Genomic DNA, 20,863 nt, shown 5'->3' on the forward strand with positions numbered 1-20,863 from the left:
GCATGGCATCGGTACCCCGTGTCGGTCCTCTTCCTTGGAAGTCCCTTTCGGGATGAGCGCCCAGAGGAGCTTCCCTTCTGCTTTCCGACCTCAAGTCCAATAATTCCTGATTGAATGAAGAATAAATGAAAAAAAAATGAATGAAGTCTTTCGGAAGTCTCGCATCGTTCATCGGCGACTCTCGATAATCACGCTCGCTCCCAGCATCCCATAATATATTCCGCCATGAGAATCTGCACTCTGGCGTGAGCGACCATGTTTTCTCCTGGAGTTCCCATTGTGGAACGTTTCCCATATACTTGACTTCATGGAAAGTGATCCCGCTGCCGTGAGTCCACTACGCACTTCCGATCCTCCAGAAGCGAGTTCCATCGCCAGAATTCCCGAGTTTCAATGAGCATTGTTCTCTGCGATGGGTCCGCGGAACATAGTCGTCGGAATATTAATCATGAGAAAACTTTCTCTCGGAGCCTCAGACGTTTCCCCGGAATTTCACAGGATAATGAGTCGTTCCCAGATCCCAGAGTTCTGAAACGTACGGTCATGCCAGGAGTGAGAGTCTCGACCTGTAGGGAAGTTCTGAAGGAGTGTATGAGATGAGGCGGACAGTGATTTCTCGTACGGGAAACTGAATAAGAATGCTACTGAGCAACGCGGGACTATTCAACTCTTCCTAATTGATTCCTGGCGAGCGCCCGTGCTCGAATAGAACTAAGGCTGCATTTTCCTTGTACGCCGAGCTTGCTTAATTGAGATTTCCGAAGCGATATTGCGATTTCGTGACGTTTGAAAATTTGTGGGCGGAGAGCTAGAAACCAATGCCGTACTTGATGTGGATTGCGTAAGCCTTTGTTTCGTTTGGGACACGACCGGGTCCTATTCAGTATAAGCGGGCACTGGTACAGCTTGGTTTCTGAAACCGGGACTGGATTCTGGATTGTTCGTGAGTGTGAGTCTGCATCTTTTTAGCGTATTTGTATAATATCAGTGCTTACATTTACGAGTTTCCTCTTACGCCGCGCTGTCCATGCGTTAGCTATCGGGACGGATGTTGATTACTCGCCGAAGTCCGTCTGAAGGTCGGTCGTAGGACAGAGTCACACGGAAAACAACAACAACAACAACACCGACGGTCAAGCACAGAACATCCGCAAATATATTCCACTGGCTTGCAATATCCTATTCCTCTCGGTGGCTGCGTTGTCCTGGCGATTCAAGTCCGCGGAAGTTCCAGAAGTCGCGACCTCAGAATGCTAAACAAGACAGAGATTCGCCCCCGCGAAGAAAGCGGGACCTTCGATGTATAGCCCGGTCATTCTGGATCGTCAGCATGACCACCAACAAGGCATCGAGATCCGCAGCACAGTGTCCAATGGCCTGTCAAGAAATCGGTGGGCTCCATTATGAGGAAAGTTCGAACCGATTCGCATAGCTAGACCCCCAAGCGAGCTCCACCGAATTCTAGAAGAGGAACTTTACGTTTTCTGCGGGCACACTCTTGGAGCGCATGCCTAGCTCTGTGGGAAACGAGCCCGGTGATCCGGGAGTAAAAACTCCAAACACCCTGGCTCAGATCCATGGAGTCATCAATGTTGCCCATGTGAGAGCTTAGTCCATGGAATTTTGAACATCTGTTGTCCTCGATAAACAGCGACCAATTCCCGACGGTGAGGCTCGAGGGCCCAATCTTTGTATTAGTCCGATAAAGACGCCGAGCCTTGAGATCTTCCTAGTCGGAACTTATTTGTTGACGATGTCATTCCCAAACAAGAAGCAGTGACAGACAATGCGTTTCGCTCAGAGCAAGAGCACATTCCCCCTCGTTCGCGCGCATTGTAAATACCCTCAAGTCTCAACACAGGTGCTTGTTTTGTTAGCCGAGCTGTCGCTCAGAGTGAGGTCAGTGTAGTTCGTTAAATGATTCGACCCGCACACGGGCGATTTCTTTCTAGCGATCCCGCTTTCTGGCTTCCAGCGTCACTCGGCCTCCTTGAGCGCGATTGCCCGGGAGCGATCGCCGAGGGGAAAAGGGGTTTGAGGGGAAAATTCACGCGGACACCACGTTACACTTCATTCGACGGCATCTGGAGAATTCTGCCAAACTAGCACTTCCGAAAGGTCATGATGTCAGAATTGGGATATGGGAAGCGGAGAGGGGTAGGTCGAGCCGAAAACCGCGCCCCATTCCATGAGATACGGGCTGGCGTCGGAATAAGAGGTTCCGCCGCCACCATGCTTTCCAGATGTGCTCATTTTCTCCGCGAAACGGTCATCAACGAGCTCACGTTTTGGATCACGAGCCGAACATCTGGTCTCTGAACGGACTTTCTCATTGCACTTCCGTATATTCACTTGCTCGAGTCGTTGACAAGGATGTTCCTCATTGTTGACTTCATTATTGTTTTTTTTTTTCTTTTTGCGTTGTCATTGAGCATCTGGGAAACACGGGCTACACAACCATGAGTTGAGGTATCACTGGTGGGTAGCTCCGAGGCTGTCCGTCTCATAGGTATCGGCTCCGCCTGCATCGATCGAAGGTCATCGGGAAGTTCTTAAATATCTCCAGATGCAGCAGGTTTAGAAGAGGTGTTCCATTCGCTTGTTGAAGACGTCACGGGACCTCTTTGGATCGGAGGAGTCTCCGTTGCTGAAGCGCTTGTCTGAGCGCATTCGAAGCCACCGAATCGAGACACTGTGCCGGCGAGAACAGAGCGGGATCCGGCACACCCTCGACCCAAGTTATGCTCTGGAAGCTTTTGAAGGAAGATGGGTCGCCTTGCGTTGGAACGGACAGCATCAGTCCTTCAATAGGGTGCGATTCTTCTCCGAGAAAGATCTGAACGATAGCCGGCCAAGCTTTGGACGAGCTCGACCGACTCCGGAATTTCTCGTTGTTCACTCTTCCCGAGAGCTTGGCCCGGATCTCCTCCTCGCTCGTGCACTACACCTCCTAAAGTCGGATTTTCGCGATGGGTCCCACAGCTGCCTCCGAGACATATTCGTCTTGCTTAATGTCGACAATGAATCGATTATTATCGGCCACTACCAGGATGAATGCGAGACCGAGTGGACAGGTAATTTTAGAAATTCGGAGCCGACAGAATAATGAGCGAAGGGGCGGACGGGCAGACAGAGAGACGTACAGATAGACACGAAAGACAGGCATCTCAATGCCAGCGCATTCGTGGATAAGTCTGCCAACTCTGGAGCCAACGACCCTTGCGGAGGTCACAATTCCCGCGAGAAGAATCCTCCTGTAATCACGGAAAATACTTTCGTTTGCTGGCATCGTCCGTCGGTCACACCGGGAGCAGGCGCCAATGAGCATTGTTGTCTTCGTCTCTTCGTTGGCAACAAGCTCCGATATTACTGTGTGACTGAATCTTCGCAATTCGAAAACCGGCAGATGAGTCGGTGAAGAGCAGAGATGGCGTTCCAAGATTTATCGGAGAAACTTCCTCCAGAACTCGGCACTGGAACGTAAGCGAAATACTCCCCCATATAGTCGGGAATGACAGAGCACGGTACCGATACGACCAGCTATCACCTTGTTTGCTGTGAATTCTGTCGGAGACTCCGATTACGTATCAATCATCATATTCCTCATTCCGCGACGTCAGACGAATCTCGAACGGCATCCGATGTGAGCTTTGATTCAGACTTCAATCTGAACGCGATTCCGCCGCTTCCGACCCGGAGACCCGTCTCGGAGCGGGTAGCGGCGCCGGAGGTATAAATTTTTGAATTGCGCCAGGCTGCATCGAGTTTCTCTCCGACGATCTCAGCCTGAGACGTACCCGTCCTGGGTTTGGCAACTACCTGCTCAGTGTGGGTCGGTGGGCAGTCCGTGCGGTGGTGAGTCACATCACCGGCACTTGGGCTCTGACGAAATTTCACTGATTCTCTAGAAAGTCTTGAAATTCGTTGGCGAAAATTACGCCAATGACCCGCAGCGCACAGCGGCCGGGAACGTCGCGGTGTGCGTCTTCGACTCGCTGCTTGTGACGATGATGGGGAACACGGCTCGGCCGGCGCGGCGTCACTGAGTTTCCCATTCAGAGGGGAACTTCTGGAGCGGTTTGTGAGAGACAGCTGAGCGGCCAGTGCTAGCATGAACCAGTTTTCATCCATGTTATTACTACGGAACCGGAAGCGGCACGGCATTGTGATGACTGCTGATGACGATTCATTTTGCAGTGCCTTGCACAGACACTATCCGAAACGATCCTGCGCTTCCAGAGCGGAATGGGAGACAAGACTGACGGAGCGAAACTCTAAAATATTACGTGAAGATTTCTTTTGTCATCGGACGATCGGCGTCTGCATTCGAAATGCGACTCGATTCGGCTCGAGTCGTTCAAATTGGTTCGGCTGACCCCACAGACGTCGGACCGGCGCGAACGGCGAGCCGTAGCCTCAGTTCCGTCAGAAATAAGCCAAGCAAATTCATCGCTCTATTCGATAAGTGAGCGATGATCCTGATTCCCTGGACTGCCTCACCGTAGTGCTCGACTCAAGTCGGCAACTATTATGACAGCATCAATTCTTCTAAAAGGTCGCGACATTCAAACAATCGAGAAGACCTTTCGAATCGACGTCACCTTCACCGTCGGTAAGGCGATGACCAAATTCGTAAGAGAGGAAAAGAAGTCAAATATTCGTTTCCACGATCTTGATTGAGGCATCGGAGCACCTCTTCCCAAAAGCAGGTCTCGGGCATCGCGTGATCGGGAGGGAGGGAGCGAGCGAAGCGACACAAGGTGGAACAAGCGGCATATCTTCGATAAGTCTCTTCTTTCTCCGATTTCGTTTTCTTTTTCTTCCCTCGTTTCATTGATTCGAATCGAATCTGGGTCACATCGAGTGGCTACTCATCGGATCGGAGCCGTCGCTTCGTCTCACTGAAATACTAAAATATACCCGCAGCAGGTGACGATGGGCCGAAGAATTTCGTTTCGGTCTGCGTATGGACGGTCGACGAGCAACGGATCGAACTCCGTGAGAAGCTCATCCTGATTGCGAGTCCATCGACTCAAATTCGGCTATTTCTTCTCTCTCGCAGTGTTCCGTGCACCACGTCGAAGGACTGAGATTCAGTTTCGCAGTGCGAAGCAGCGAAACGGAAGGCCGAGGGCATACTTGATACTGCTTCGAGCTAATGCCCACGACTTCAGCGGTCGATACTGGAGGCGGGGATCTGGTTCGATTCTGTGGGTAGTTCGACGCCGCTCCGCCATTAGACATGGGGACGGTACCGGACAACCTTTGTACATGTTATAGCTAGCAGCAACGACGCGAGTCATTCGGCGAGCGCCCAGTCAGGTCCTTCCTAGCGGCCATTGGGCAAAATAATGCCCAGCGATTACCCTTTTTTGCCCATATGGTCATTAAAATGCGAACGCCTATACATATTGTGTCGCTATTTTCATCCGTGTTTGATTCGCACACATAAAAGCCGCTGTAATTGTCTCGGTCTCGACCCATTCCTGCAAGGCGCCTGCTCCGCATCGAACTGTAGCTCCAAGACGCATACACGTATTCTTTGACGCTGACTGACGTTTGCGGTAGAAGTGCTTTTCGGGAACCGTATTGGAAATGACGGCGCCGATGAGACTATTTATGGTGATAGCTTCGCCAAAGTGTAAATCGAAATCGTGGCCAGCGAGAGAATCTGCGCCCGTTAGTTGATGACTTTCGAATGACCATGTGAGGAGCGGGCAAACTACATACCAACCGACGAATATCCAATGAGGGAAATGACCAAAAGCCCGAACTACAATGAAGGAAATCACTTTTCCCAATGGTTCGAACACGTGAGACCCGCGGATCGAGAGAAAGTTCGCTGAAGAATCGAGCGACTCATTGAAAAGCAGACCGGAGCGAGAAAACGGAAAAAATAGCCCCGGCTGAGCAGCGTTGAGAACTTTCGTTTTCGTGTGGGAATTCCTCCCGTGTGGATTTTTTGCCCAAAAGTTCTGCGACTTCTGTCCGCGAGAGGATCAATCGCAATAGTCGCCGCGGAAACTAAGCCAGCCATCGGAAGAAACTTAAGCGATTCGAGAGATTCGTTCGATGTCGGGTTTGCTTCTCTTCTAAGCGAGTCTTGACGAGATAGAAATTCTAATGAGTGGCGGCTGAATTGACCAAGTCACCGGTCGCTGTTGTTCTCGTCGTTGACAAACAACGGTATCAAAAACGAGCGCATGAACAGCAGGTGTGACCTGTTTCTGTGGGTGCCCGACGGGGTCACCGCAGAAGTCGATGACTACACGACTTACGGACGGCACGGGCGTCTCTCTCAGTCCGCTCCGCCACCGGACACACCGGCAGAGAATAGCTCTTCTAGTCATTTATGTAAACGATCTTTCGTCCGACCAACACGAAACGCTTGTGCATCCCGTCGGTCAGCTAAACGGCGATCGACGTACATCACCACAGGTGCGGAGAAGAAAAGAGTCTCGGTTTGGAATATGAGCGTACAATAATCCTTCTTTGTCCGACTCCTGGCGACGACATCCGCAATCAGGGAAGCGATCGCCCTCAGAATTCCTCCGTGTCAGAAAATTTAGGAAAATGTCTTGAAGTTATCTTAGGCGTGATTTTTCTTCCAAAAACTTTTTTTAGCTCTCTGGGAGTCTATGTTGCCTGGTCTATTCACTGGGCTTAGAGCGGGGGAAGATCCGAGTACTAGGTAATCAAGAGAAGAATCGATTTGTCTGATGCGTGGACGACCGCGGAATTCCAGCGGGACTCCGCATGAAATGACCTCCGATCGGAGGAATCTTCATAAAGCCACCGTCGGCGACGTATGTCCGACAATCAGCACGTGAGCCCATCAGACCATTCATGCAAAGAAGTTCGGCCGTCCAACTTCCAGCGACAAGTGTTGTCAAGAGCCCACGTTTTTGTTTGTTGAGCATCTGAGCTTCGAATGCGGAATCGCCTCTCGATGAAATTATGAACAAACGAAAGAAACTGAAAATCCTTCAAATGCCAAGGATTTCTATCACGGCGCGGAGCCAACGAGTCTTGTTCAGAAATTTGCTGCTATAACAACAACAATACAAACGCATAATATTCCGCGGTATCGCGAGCGCTGCGTCAAGTTTCGCATTCCGTTTCTCCTTCCACGCTCGGGAACCGCACTGCTCAAAGTTTGAAGACGAATGAACGTGGAATCCGATTATTTCGACCTGCGGTACACGGAGAGCGAGCTCGACAAAGTTCATAAACCGGCTGCAGAATCCGGAAGCGAGGTAGGTAATGAACTGTGATTGTGAGCAGACAAACCGAGGGAACTTCTCGCGCTCGGCACTGAGAAGCTGAGGACACCGATCGTCGCCGTAAGGCGATCACGTCGAGAAGCAATCCATTTCCGGAGATCAAGGACCTGGATACTGTCCGCATTTTCTGACTTCATTCTCGATTTAATGATCCAACCTCAAGCGCCCTGGGCGGAGGAGCGTTCCTCCTGATCATCGAGTACGCATTATTATATGCATGAGTGGCAACGACCAAGGAGGGATCATAGTCGAAGCTCTTGGTTTTTAGATTCGGCGGGGATCATATCGTCATCGTCGATCTCGTGGAGCCAAAAACACTCGTTGCCAGCTCCTTCCCACCTCTGCAATAATTACGACGATTTAAAAGCACCATCTACAACCACGGCTCGCGATGATCGCGGCGATGATGCTCCTTATCTCGATCATGGGGGAGTTTTACTTCCGCATGGGTGATTCATCAGCTCGATGTATTCAGAATATCTGTCGAATCACAAGACACCTACAATCTGGCCAACGGACTCCATAAAAAAAAGTAGTTTTCCCGCCGGAGGCATTCAAGATGCGATGAAGATTTTCTCCCTTCATCATGCATTGATATTTCTCCGCGGTGCCTTTTCCCACGACTCTAAGAAACTCATAGATGGCCAGTTGCAACGGGATCGAAATTTGTACGGTGACCATTCGACGGCGGGAAAATTCGCTATAGTCACGCGAACCATCCAAGCGACGCGAATGAAACGTGTCTGACGGGCAGAACAAATATTTGTGAGTTTACTCCGGTCGAATCCGTCATCTTCACTGAACACCCTAGAAATTCGGCTGAATTGGTCGTTGTCTTCCCTGGCTTCTTGAGCAGACGGTGCCTTGGGGGCTGATCCTTCCGTCAGAACGTTCTCGCGGCAGCTTCTCTCATCCTCATCGTGTTTTCTCGACTTTTTCCATGTGTTTGAAGTTCCGATTTTCGCTCCGGCACGATTGGCCTGTCAACAAAAGTCCGAAGACGGAGAATATTCGACGGCGGCCGGGGATCTCTCAGTTTTCAGCGCGGGGTTTCTCAACAGGCATCTCATCGAGGTCGAATCGAGAAGAATTTATTCGAAGCGATGAAGCGAATGATTCCAATCCGTTTGTCGAGTCTTTGAAGATCATTCCAATACTGGAATATGTTCCGTCGTTTCGGAAATATATGCATATCGCTCGTCGTCACACAGCTCGTTAGCGCTCGATTGCGTGAGTTCCGACTTCCCCGTATGGGGAACATCTGTCATTTCTATTTGATTTTTCGTTTCGTTGCTTCCCTTTGGCGCTCAATCAATCAGGGCGTATACGCGGCGCAAGGACCGACCGAGAGGGCTCACGCACGAACTGGGAAGAAGTGGCATGCCAGAGAATAAAACAGATGGGAACGTTCACTGAATAAGCCATCGACCACGTCCAGCCAACGTCAGTATGAAACGCACTCTCTTGAAAATTCCCGATCGTCGATTCAGAGCCTCGTCCCGCGGGATCTTCCCTCGAAATTCTTTCTCTGGTCACGATCCCCTCCGGCGGAAATTTACGACGACCTGCGGTCGAGGGAACCTCGGCCGCTCTTCCGAGAAAGGCCGTGGGCTAGGTTCTCTAATTTTTGTCTTCGGTTTGTTCGCGATTCCCGTTTTGTCCGAGACGAAGTCCAAAGAGACCCGAATTTCTAAAGTTCCGCGAGGGAACAGAGAAAAACTCGGATCAAAAAACCTCTGGAACGCTCTGGTCTATGAAATGCTCCGCGGTTCCATCTGCCGTTGCGCTCGCCAGGATCTACCGTGGCGTAAATGAGGTCAGACTTCTTCAAATAACAACTTCATCGACGGAACAGAAAGAAGAGAAAAACTCCGTCGCGCTCACTAACTCGCATGGAGAGGAGAGCTGGAGACATTCTTGGTCGATATGATCAACGCAACGAAACATCAAGCAGAGCAGAGATAGCTTCTGCCGTTTTCTGACGGACTGAGGGACGACCATTCCGAACAGAGGCAGATTCCCGTCCATGAGTTCACCCGTCCATCCATCCGTCAGAATGTCGTCTAGAATGTTGCCGCAGAAGAGCATCAGCGACGAAAACAGAACCACAAGTTACCGTTGGCACCGAAAAATATCGGGGATTCTCTCGGACGAGCGGATTCTCAATTCGGAAAACTTCTTCAGAGATCTTCAGAGCACAGCCAGGAATGGTCCAATGTTGCCGTATCTAGCGAAGAAAAGTTCCCGCGACACCACGCACCTCCGGCCCATGTAGTATTCGCAGTTCGGTGCTCACCAGAAGAATAATGACCCGGCAGCGTACAGCGCTTTCGGAGCCGAATAACCCGACTTTGATCCAGGAAGGGCGACCCGGACCAACTGACCTCTGTTTATACTACTGTCGCTGGAGTTTCACAGTTGCCATTCCCATTCGGGCCATTGCATCAATAGATCTTCCCCCCAGTTGTCCGAGACGGCTATTGCCTGAATCGCCTGATCCCGGGCCCAAAGTCTTCCCGTTCGTGCACGCAATTCATATTAGCTGTCAACCAACATGGAACGGATCCTTCTTCGTTTTCACGGACTCAGAGACGACGTGCGAGGCTCTAATGGTACGTCGCGAGAAGGTTTGACTCTCATTTTTTTCAGCGGGTTCCCCCGTGTCAACCGGATGCTTTCAGCATGGAGAGTCTTCGCGACATGATGTCGGTGTTCCCAATCGGAGGAAGAAACGTTCCGCAGAGCTTCACAGTGCGTGCGGTAATTGGTATACTGCACGTCGGAGGGGAATGAAACTCGGGGTCCACGGAGCGAATCCCCAAAACTATCTCGTCAAGGCCACGGCATGGCATCAAGACCAAGTTGAATGCAGACGGCTTCTTGGGAAACAGTGGCGACCACTCTCCGCGATAACGAAACGAATCGTAGAGCGTGCGGTCTGGCCGGCGTGGAATAAAACATCTTCGCGCGACTGGAATTTAATTATTGACTCTGCGCTCAAAGAATAGAATCGGCCCTTTGTGCAGCAACGTGAATACTTAGCATTGCCATTAATTACTACTCTCTCCTTGTTCTGAATCGGTCGCTGTAGACGAGTCATTGGCAGGATCATAGCTCCAAAAGCCTATATCCGCGACGAGCAACACAACACAAGACTGTCATCGACCTCAACGTCGTTCTCGCGGTTGCCGTAGTTGTAGTGGTATTCCTCGTGGCGTTCGCCGCCGCTGCTAACTACTAATAGTCGAATGGCAGACGCGAGCGACCCCACGCCATTTCTTTTCTTATGTAACTCAGCGTTCCCAGCGCTAGACAGTCATTGCATACTAGTCTTCATTTTGTTGGAATTTGCAGGAGCCGACTGCCGGCGGCACCACGACACGACGCGTTTCTCCTACTCAGCGGATCTTTGAGCAACAAAATTTTCAAAATTATTCCGATAGTCTCGCATTGCAAAAAAGGAACGCTTTCTAACTTGGTCGTCTCCGATCTGCGACTAGACGTTGCGTCCGCTCGGCGTCCCGATCGAGCACCACGAAGAACAAGGAGCCGCGCGGTTCCGGATCGATAGGGCCGAAGTCCTCATGTCGGTGGCTCGAGTTCCAGAATCGGGGCCTCTCGATGGTTTTCGATATCATATACTTTCACGGTCGTTGAAGCCCAGGGTATCCGTCCGCCTTCCCCCAATATTCCTCCGCAGAGGGACCCGGCATGCGCAACGAAATATCAGCAGCGTAGGCATCACAGAAAGGATTCGAATCGAGGAGAGGGGCATCCAAAAATGCAAGACACCTCTATGCCCCTCGCAGAAAGACGAAATTATCATCGCCACTACGAAAGCAACATGTTTCGCTATCAGGAAAGTTCGTTTCGCACGGACGTTTTCCTCAAGCGATACCGACTTTGAGCGGTATTTGATATCAGCGCAGTTTAAGTGTGTTCTCCACACCGTGTGATAACCGGGCGCACCTCAGAATGCTAGCCCCCTCTTGATGAAACTGGGGGGCATGCGAAAAATGAAAACGTTTGACCGTTGCCTCGAGCTGCCTTGATCCAGAAGGAGGAAGCTTCTCTGAAGTAGAAGACCAACAAGAATCAGACGACTATTTTTCGGCCGTCTACGACGACGTTCCGCCAGATTATCTGACCCCAATTCGCGGTCCAGAGAGGAAGGCCCTCGGCTCGTTGTTGTCTCCGAATCACACTGACACGAAAGCAACCAATCCGAGGCGTGTTCTCCCGTCTCATCAGCTCCGACATAAGCCCCCCATTGTGTTCCCATCGCGAGTTCCCTTGCGCAGGTAATCGATTTATTCTATCCCCCAATCCTGTTATCTGCAGTAGACATCATGGGCTCGGTGGGGCGATAGGAATCGATCGAACTCTGATTTCTCTGTTTGAAGGGATGAATTTCCCACCAAGCAGATGTTCGGAGTTTCGCTCTCCTCCCGTTTATTTCGTTTCGTTTTCTTCCTCAAGATCTCCCCGAATCAGCTACAGCGATCGAATCGGCGCTCGTGTTCCCGAAGCTGCCCCGATTCCGTTTCTGAACACAACCTGCTCGACCCTGAACGTTGTGTCGGTCGCCTGGAACTGGAATACGTGAAGTGTTCTAGCGCGGACGTTACCTTGGACGAACGCAGGCAGCAACACGGCGATGACGAGAGCACTGAGTAATCCAAATTGCGAAGACCAATACGAGAATGCGGGGCTCGGCCGCCGTCTCGAGCCACGAGCGAACGGCACCGCGACACCCTGAAGCCGCATCACGGCGAGTTCCGAGTCAAGTTTTTAAAACTCTTTTCTTTGAATCACCGCATAGCCAAGCAACTGAGCCCGGGCATCCGTTAAGGGAAAACACACACCACGCAGAGCACGGGCGCCGCACTTCATTCAAACAACCGCCACTAACGGAACTGTTCCATTGTGTCGAACCGAAGTGCTGCGCACGAAAGTCGGCGAGAGTTTTCGGGTAAGGGACCAACCGAAGTTCTGAAGAGATGCTACAAGCCAGCGGCTATCAAGGACTTTTCAACGCCGACCGCCGTCGTTGGAGCGGGAACTGTTAACGAAGCCGACCAGCAGCGCAAGCGGACTTCGTCGACCGTTCGTATAACGCCGCCGCCGTCAGAACTTCGTCATGTACGAATTTGTCGAAAGTAGAATAGAGAATGAAAAGTACGTAATTGGAGAACCGATTGCGCAGAAGCCGATGACGGCAACGGTATCTCCAATTCATCGGCCGGCGCTTAATCGGGTGAAATTCCATCTCGAGTCAATGGTCTTTTCGAGGCGAAGGAGCTCAGACGCTTCGAGGTTCGGGACTCGCCGTGGGGAGCGAGTTACGTTCTATGCTCTGAGACATCGCAATGGATCAACGAGAGAATTCGGTGAACCGTCCGAGGTCAATTCACAGTCTTCGTTTCAATCGGATGAAGCGTCGCTGCACTGATTAATGAAGTGGCCATCCTCCCACTCAACGGGGAAGGAATATTTCTCCGAAAGCTAGAAAGACACGCTTCCACAAGAGCTCAGAGTGAAGGTCGCCGTGGAATGATGTCAAGATATTGAATTTCGCGCGGCTCCTGCATCGGTTCGAGCCTCGGGTGAAGGGATGGAAATCATGACAACGCTAAGGACATCAGACGCGTGGGAGCCCGAAATCTGAGCTGATCGGTACTCACAGAAGCAAAATTCTCATTGAATCTGGGCAGATGTAGAGAGCTTTTGGCATTTCTTCCCTGATAAGAAACTCACAGAATGCGGAACCGTCAATAGACTCCAGTCCGAAATCTGTTCCGTGCTGGTCATCGACAAGGAGATCTTGCCCATTCTTTTCCTCCTCCTCCGAACTCCAAATATTGGATACACTATTCGTTTGTCGATGACCGAAAGAATTTTCCTTCTCCAGAAATCCAAGCATCCTTACGTCTGGGTTGTCGCGGGGATATCTCTGCCCGAAATACCTTCCAGAAGCGCTGAGGGGTATTCTCTAGATGGAAGCGTTTCTTTCCTGATTGTCCGTCAAAAACTTCCGCGGGACCATTTCCGATCATTCATACAGTGACCTTTCAGAGGTGTCTGCCATCTGAAATTATTGATGATGCAAGTCGTCCCAGACTGGTCCCTTCCTATTCCTTCCTCACATCAATCAGGTCCACTCAAGCTCACCCTTCGTCGAACACGGTCGGGCGGTCGACTCGAGGCCCCCAAGATTAACGAGATTGCTTAGAAGTCAACGCTCTGATTCCTGAATCTCGGGAGATTTCACGTTTACCTATTACGGGAGTTCATTCATCGAACGACTCGTATGGGAGCTATTGAGATTGGATAATAAAATTCCAGAGATTCAAATGAAGCGAGGCCAATTCGCTTAGAGCGAAACAGTTGTTTGGCGTGGCTCACATGGGGAAACCTGGATAATATCAATGACTCCTCGTCTCATCTTTGCGCTCTTCGCGGTGAAGGAAGCGCGGGGTTCACCGAGTCGACGGAAAAATCCAACATACTTCTCCCTCGCCAAGAATGTGCGGCGGAGGGCTCCGCGACTCTTCCTCGTCATAATTCGTGATGAAGGATGGTGTAAGCGAATGACGCATATCTGCGGAGATCCATTTCGAAACTTTAAAACTTATCGTTAGCGCCGATTGTAAGTCTGTATTTAGATACTGAGTATCTGTCAATAGAAACATATCTCGATGCGACCTCCGAAGATCGTTTCCGGGGAAACCGTTCTCGTTGCTCGTTCCGCTCTTGTGTCATTGTGGAGCTCGATAATAATCGATGAGTGGAGATTGGATTCATCTCTGCCTCTGATTTGATGAGAAACCGATGGGCACAATCAGAGATGGATCGTTTGATTGACCCGGAGCAACATGTCCCTTTGAATTCCACGGAGCAAATGGTCTCCCTGAGCTCTGCGGAGCGGGGGCTCCTAGATTCGGGGAAAGGTGGGTTCTCTCCCATGCTCGTGCTAATGCATGATACGAAAGGCGCTGAGCGAAGGCTACGCTCTGAGTAGCGCGCCGGTCGGTCTCCCCACAAAATCCCTCCACCCTCAGTCCCCTCGCAATCAGACCTACCGGGCTCAGTCTGAGTTTCTGATTATGGTAAGTATACGTAGGGTGGATCGCGTGGCCGGTCGGGGATGCTCGCGGGGCACCCATAGATCTCCTTTGATGGTTTCTCCGGCTTGAAAGTGCGCCGGGATGATTTTTCCTCTCCTCCTCCGCCGCTAGACTCCTCCGATCGACTGATTGTTAGTGGTTCTGTCTCCTCCGCAACACGAACCGCAGGACGTGATTCTGGGTGGGCTGAAGTAGGGGATCTAGGGTTCATTCGATGAGCCAAGGCTGCTCTCAGGCGATTTCCGATAGTTCCACTGTGTCTCGAGATTCTGCTCTCATCGAAATCCATTCGTTCGTCTCACGTCAGGAAACCACATTCTTTTGACGTTCTCTCGAGACTGCGGAAGCAAATGCCGTAATCTCTGCTCCGTCTTTGAGTTGATCTTCGCCATCCCTGACCCTCGTCGAGGCCGCAACGGAATGCCGGAGGCCATCTCCAAGGTTGACCTGAGCAGAAGGCCCTTCTTCCCACGGCAAAATACTCTCCGGAGGAGACCTTTCCAGCGGCGGGGCACTGTCTCACATGTCCGACGAGTGAGGGTTGGCTGGAAATAAACGAATAATTACCACATCATGACAATCTCTGATTGGCCGGACACTAATTCCGCCTTATCATTTCCGATCACTCATTTCCTCTTGTTGATGGGGTAAACCTCCAGATCTGGCTGACACTCGGACTTAATGATGATCCGCGGCGACTTCAACCAATCTCAATTGCCGCTGGTTCTCCAAATTCTTGAGCTCAAATCGAGTTCCCCCTTCGTCAATCTCGGCGACCGACCCTACGACTGCTCGCGCCGCTCTCTCAGGGCATATCTTACATTGCGTGATCGCTGATTGTTCGAACTTCCGCCGTCTCATTTTGAAATCTCGGGAGCTATCACGATCACCTATTACTCGAGCTCATTCAATAAATGATTTGGCTCGGGAGTTGTTAAGATTAGAGACTAAAACTCAAAAGATTACAGTCGAACGCAAATTCGTTAAGAGCGACCCAAAGATTCTGTAAGAGCCTCATCGGAATGATCGGAAAATATCGACAACTACTCGTATAATTCCCGTGGTGACGGGAGCCTGATAATCTTCAAGTCTGAGGAAAAATCGAAGCTTTCTCTTCGTTGCCATAAAGCGCACCAGAGCCATATCGATTCTAAAGACAATTGTCACCATGGAAAAGTCTTCCGAGAAGTTCATGTGACGCACGCCTGAGATCCTCCCAAACGTTGTGAAACCCGCGAGCTTATCGTGAGAGCGATGAGCGCATGTCTATACACAGACATCGTACATCCGTAGAGAGAAGCGTTTCTTGATACGATCCCCATAGATCGCACCCCGGAAAACCAACCCCGTAACTTGTTTCGCTCGAATGGAATTCGCCCATCGAGGAGTGCAGATGATGATTGAATCCTTAACTGTATCGGAAGGATGCGTCGTTATCTCTCGACGCAATCTCAGTCTTCGATTTATGGAGGAGCCGATGGATATGATCAGAGATGATTCCTGTGATTGTTCTGGGGCAACAGGACGGAGCTTCGCGGAGTAACGGGAAAGGGGTCTTCAACTCGAAAATATGCAGAGGCTCCCATCGCTGTGCATGGATCGACTTCGATGAGAGGAACTCAACGATTGGAACTTTGGGATCTCCGATGGGGAATAATTAGAATAAATGATTTCTCGTCGCTCTCGTGAGACACCTTGTTTTCTCGTGAGAGCGTTCCGTTAGGTTTCCTCTACAGTACGTCGGCTTCGTGCGGTTCCTGTTTCAAGCAATGGCTGGAGTCTGAGGTCCCCCAGCCGTTGCCTGGACGTCTTTGATTCCGGCTCGATCGGATGCCGATCAGACCTTTTGTAAAGGTGAAATTGGCGACTCGGGATCGATCGAGATGCCCGTTCCAGATACATAGACTAGAACATCGCTGTCGTGAGTCTCGCAGGATACCTTAGCTATGGCTTGGTGTGGCAGCGATACCGAGATAAAGATAAAGGTTCCCTTTCCGCGTTCAGTCCTTATCAAAACATCCATCGCGCCTGCTAGCACCACCAGCAGCGGTAGCGGCTGCAGCTCGATAACGCGGCTGCCTAGCCTCCTCTAACGTCGCAACGTGCCGCTCTCCAACGTGGACGTACGCTTTTCCCACTTTGACTGTGGAGAACGCGGCGTTGATGGTTCGTTTGGCTTGACTTCCCGTGGGGTTTCCTCGTTCCTGGTCTGTCGAAACCCGCTAGGACCATCGAGCTCGTCAAGGTATCCCGAACTCCATTCGGAGAGAATCAGCTGATCGCCGCTCACGGTCGAGCATTTCGGAGGGATCCCCGACTGCCTCCACGACAGCCAGGTCTCTGGTGTTCTACCACTCTGATCGAGACCCGATCTCCAGGATCAATATCTCCCGGATCACGACCGAGCCCCAATGAGAACCCCGAGCCCTCAGCTCATGCCCCGGAACAGCTGTTCTCTCGAACAGCGGCTGAGAACCGCCGCCGACCCCATCGTCGGAGTTCTTTTGTCGATGAAGTGTTGAGTGACTCGTGCATGGACCCTCGAGGAAAACTCCTGTTGGGAATTTCCGGAATTGATCAGTGATCGATATCAGGGATCTGGAGCCCAAGGTCGACAGGGACTCATATACATCGATTTTCGGACCCGAGCTCTGGTATTCACGAAGGGTTTTCTTACAGAAGAGAGGAACTCAGTAGCTCGAGGGAGTGAGCGATTCCCGAGCGCGCCCACCACCGGATAACCGTCTGAAAGGCACCTGCGGTGTCTCCGATAGGGGATCGCATCTGACTAGAATAATAATTAAAGAGGAATCGATCGCGAGAATTTTCGTTCTTCTAGTGCGAGCATGATTGATCAACTAATTTTTGGTACAATTGGAGATCAGACCCGTGATGAAGTTTCGTTTCTTTCTTCAGACTCCATTCGAGAAACATTGCTCCGGTTGCGGAAAAATCTCTCAATCGAACTTCGACCGCCAGGACAGCCGGTACCGCGGAAGAAATCTATGCAGGGTGAGATTTAAGAAAGAAACTCGTATCTATCTCAGACATTCGGCCTCCGACGAGCATTGGGGTGACATTTCAGCAACTGATCCATCTATCTGAAAGCTATCTTATCTAGCATCGTGTATCTACCAAACATACACTTATTTAGAATTATACTTCCGAGTATTCCGTTCACTCTCTGTTGACATCCCTTGCTGTACCGTCGGCGTCGCAAGCTCGTAAAACAGGAAGGGTGGTCCCAGGATCGAAGCCCGCCTTTGCGGGTCGTCATCGAGTTTGACTCTTCGAAACTGATAGTCACGAAAAGGCGGGGGAAGCGGGCAACCTCTCACGAAACTCCCCATTCATTCCTCACCAGAGTCGCGCAATTGCTCTGGGACTCTACATATTACTATTGCTCGCTCGGGTCGCCTTAAATTTTCATTTGGAGCGAATCGAAATGAATAATTGTCTCTCGCTTACAGGAGACTGGATGTGCAATTTTTGTCCTTACAAGAGCAACAACTTGTCGAACGTGAAAATGCATGAAACGCATCATTCAAAAAATGCTCAATTCAAGTGCCGTTTCTGCTCTTTCTCCGCTGAGCGACAGAACGCGTTGATTTCGCACGAGCTGAAGCTTCACGTCGATGCTCCCTTGGTCCGCGCACCCTCGCAGCTCCCCCCGGCCAGTGGTCGAAGGAAATAGTTGGAGGGACAGCTTATCTGTATATGCATGCCCTGGGCTCGTCTCTTCTGCATTCCAAGTGCTGGTAGGATAGATGACGCTCTTATCCATGCTCGATTGTAAGATAGTGCTATTGTTTTCGGCGAAGTAATATATACACCATAGCGATTGTGTCTCGATGGTTGCATCTGGTTTGATTATACAGTAAAAGCTCGTTATGAGGACCCCCATTACAACGAATTTCTCGGTATAACGAACAAGAAATTCCTCCTGCTTTGGCCAGCTCGCCATGGGGATAGTGTTGAGCGGCATTCGTTACAGCGAAAACTCGTTACAACGAACCAGTTTCGTCGGTCCCTCCGTGTTCGTAGTAACGAGCTTTTACTGTATACGAGTGGATCCTTGCCCGAGTATCACCTACGAGAGTGGTAATATAAGGAAACTGAGTCCTCTTCATAGATGCCGAATTGTAATAAAACTTTAAAACCATAATCAAGCATCGCGATCGTCGCTGAACGATAGAGTCACGAGAGCGGCGTCCTCCGCGCAGGGAACCACCTGCTCTACGGAGCACTCTCTGGATACGGGCTGATTCGCGGAAACTCATTTCCGTCGTGGCCGTCCCGCTCGGGAGAGGAGTAGATGAGCATGCCTTGGATGCGAAGACAGATCGAACCTTATCTGGGTGTATGAGTGCACGACGAAGCAGGCTCGTGTCACAAGGTAACACCTTCCACTTCGCACCTGAGCGAATACGTCGTGTGCACCCTTCAAGGATGAATGGCAACTGCAGAGCAACCGTAGTTTCTTCTGCCGACAGAAAATATGAAGGAACAATCATATCCCGAACTGATTGCGCAAAACTGCATTCTGGAAAAATCACGATCAACGTTCGAACTTCGATAAGGACGGAAGCTGTATCTGTCTCCACGAATGATCAAAGAAAGACCGCTTGAGGGGGTCAATCAACCGGAGAAGGATTTCCCGATATGAAGGGAGGGGTCCGTTGTTCAGAAAGCGGTCTCAGATTTACTAATGAGAATTCTCAGCCGCATGATGGGAGCCTGAAATCGGTCACCGTGTCTGTCGAGGCGGCCCAACTTGCGAAATGGCGCCGTGTCGCGCGGGTCGGCTACGCTGTTCACGACGAAACCCACACACAGCTTGAAACATCCGGGCGTATCGCGTTTCGTCGAAGGTCCAAGACCGCCAGCTGACTCCGCGCGAGCCGCGTTCGAAATGCGCTCCAGGTCTTGGTTCGAAGACTGTGGAGGAAGCTGATGTTCCCATCCTTCCGCGGACAGCCAGGAAAGCCGATCATGACTTCCATTGATTGGAATCTAGAGTTTTCGCCGGAGAAGGGGAGCCAAACCGAGAAAAAAAATTCTGCTCTCGGTCTCGTCGCAGCTGCGACTACAGGAGGTCTCGCTGTGGGACTGATGGCCATCTGCGGACCCTTCGTTCTCCCGGGATTCAGAAGAATATGTCTACCCTACGTCCCAGCGACTGACAATCAAGTGAGTGGGGTTGGAGCTTCTCACATCTACCGCGGAACGTCCCAACCCGGAATTCGAGATCGACTGCGACTTCTCCATCTTAATTTAAGCTCCGAGAAAGGAAAGCATTGCCCGCGAAGCTTCCGTCAATGACTGATTATACTAAGGAATTACTGATCTAATTTATAGGTTTCCAATGTTCTCCGGATCCTCAAAGGACGCTCCTGTAAGAGCATTGTGGATCTGGGTTCGGGGGACGGACGGATCGTCTACGCACTTGCCGAGAACAGGAAAACCCTCGGTGAGTAGCTCGACTACGAAGCTGAAGCGTACTCCCACGCGAGTCTGGTCGCGAAGACTTCGGCGCGAGTTCGAAGCATTTTGTGTCCGAAGAACATAGTTGATGCTATTGCTCGATTTCTTTGTCTTCGCACTGCAGTGCGCCGATCCGATCGAGATCTTATCATTCGACTCCGTGCTTAAGATCAGCTCGGAGGTTCAGCTTCTCTCAGCTCACAACCGAGTGAATGCGAAAGAGCGGCACCGAAACCGCGTGTCACTCGCGTATGATCGCCGACAACTCGTCGCGAATCTTCCCCCGATAGAGAGGTCGGAGAGGACTCGACCGGGAACGCGGTAAACGACCCGATGGAAGACCGAAACGGAGCCCAGTCTCTGCGGAGAGCAACTCGAATCATAATAATTTTTGTGCGGGCGATCAGCAGCTCAATTGACTCGAGGCCAGCTCAAGGGGAATCCGATGTATCTTTTCAGGCGGAACCGAATTCGTAGGAGTTGAGTTGAACACCTGGCTCGTCCTCTATTCAAAACTCGTCGCTCTCAGGCGCTTCGGAAGGGAAGCGAATGTACGGTTCCTTCGTAAAGACATCTGGAAGTACGATCTCGGGAACCACGACACAGTGGTAGTTTTCGGCGTCGAGTGTATGATGAAAGAGCTCCAGCTCAAGAGCGAAAAAGAACTCAAGAAAGGCAGCACAGTTGTGGCTTGTAGATTTCCCTTCGAGACTTGGATACCCACTAAGGTCGAGGGTGACGGTGTGGATACGGTATGGTTGTATCAGAGATGACATCTTGAAGAATCGCACATAAAGCCATCAATTAGGTTCTGCACGGAGTCAGAAATCTTCCTTCGGAGTCAGGCTCCTCATTGAATTTTGATCGAGCACCCCCTCTCCGAGTCTTAGAGTTCCAGGGCTGCAATCAGAAAGGTTCAGACGCAATGACTTGGAATCCGGAGATCTCTTCCGTGGACACGACAGTGGC

General features: G+C 50.9%; 1 protein-coding gene across 1 annotated transcript; it reads left to right on the top strand.

The window, feature by feature from the left end:
- The first annotated feature begins 19,302 nt into the window (after positions 1–19,302).
- LOC100903341 (protein N-lysine methyltransferase FAM173B) lies at positions 19,303–20,667 on the top strand. The gene is made up of 3 exons (XM_003737395.3): positions 19,303–19,600; positions 19,769–19,880; positions 20,354–20,667. The coding sequence occupies exons 1-3, from the start codon at positions 19,364–19,366 to the stop codon at positions 20,665–20,667; spliced, it is 663 nt and encodes a 220-aa protein (XP_003737443.3). The 5' UTR covers positions 19,303–19,363.
- The last annotated feature ends 196 nt before the right edge of the window (positions 20,668–20,863 follow it).

The sequence above is a fragment of the Galendromus occidentalis genome, unplaced genomic scaffold, assembly GCF_000255335.2.
Source record: "Galendromus occidentalis unplaced genomic scaffold, Mocc_1.1 scf7180000075543, whole genome shotgun sequence".
Classification (NCBI taxonomy): domain Eukaryota; kingdom Metazoa; phylum Arthropoda; class Arachnida; order Mesostigmata; family Phytoseiidae; genus Galendromus; species Galendromus occidentalis.

Bases quoted from the DNA above. Each gene is read 5' to 3' on its own strand.
- LOC100903341 (XM_003737395.3), top strand. From the start codon at position 19,364: ATGTTCCCATCCTTCCGCGGACAGCCAGGAAAGCCGATCATGACTTCC. The intron at 19,601-19,768 runs GTGAGTGGGGTT...TCTAATTTATAG, and splicing joins TCCCAGCGACTGACAATCAA to GTTTCCAATGTTCTCCGGAT. The intron at 19,881-20,353 runs GTGAGTAGCTCG...GTATCTTTTCAG, and splicing joins CGAGAACAGGAAAACCCTCG to GCGGAACCGAATTCGTAGGA.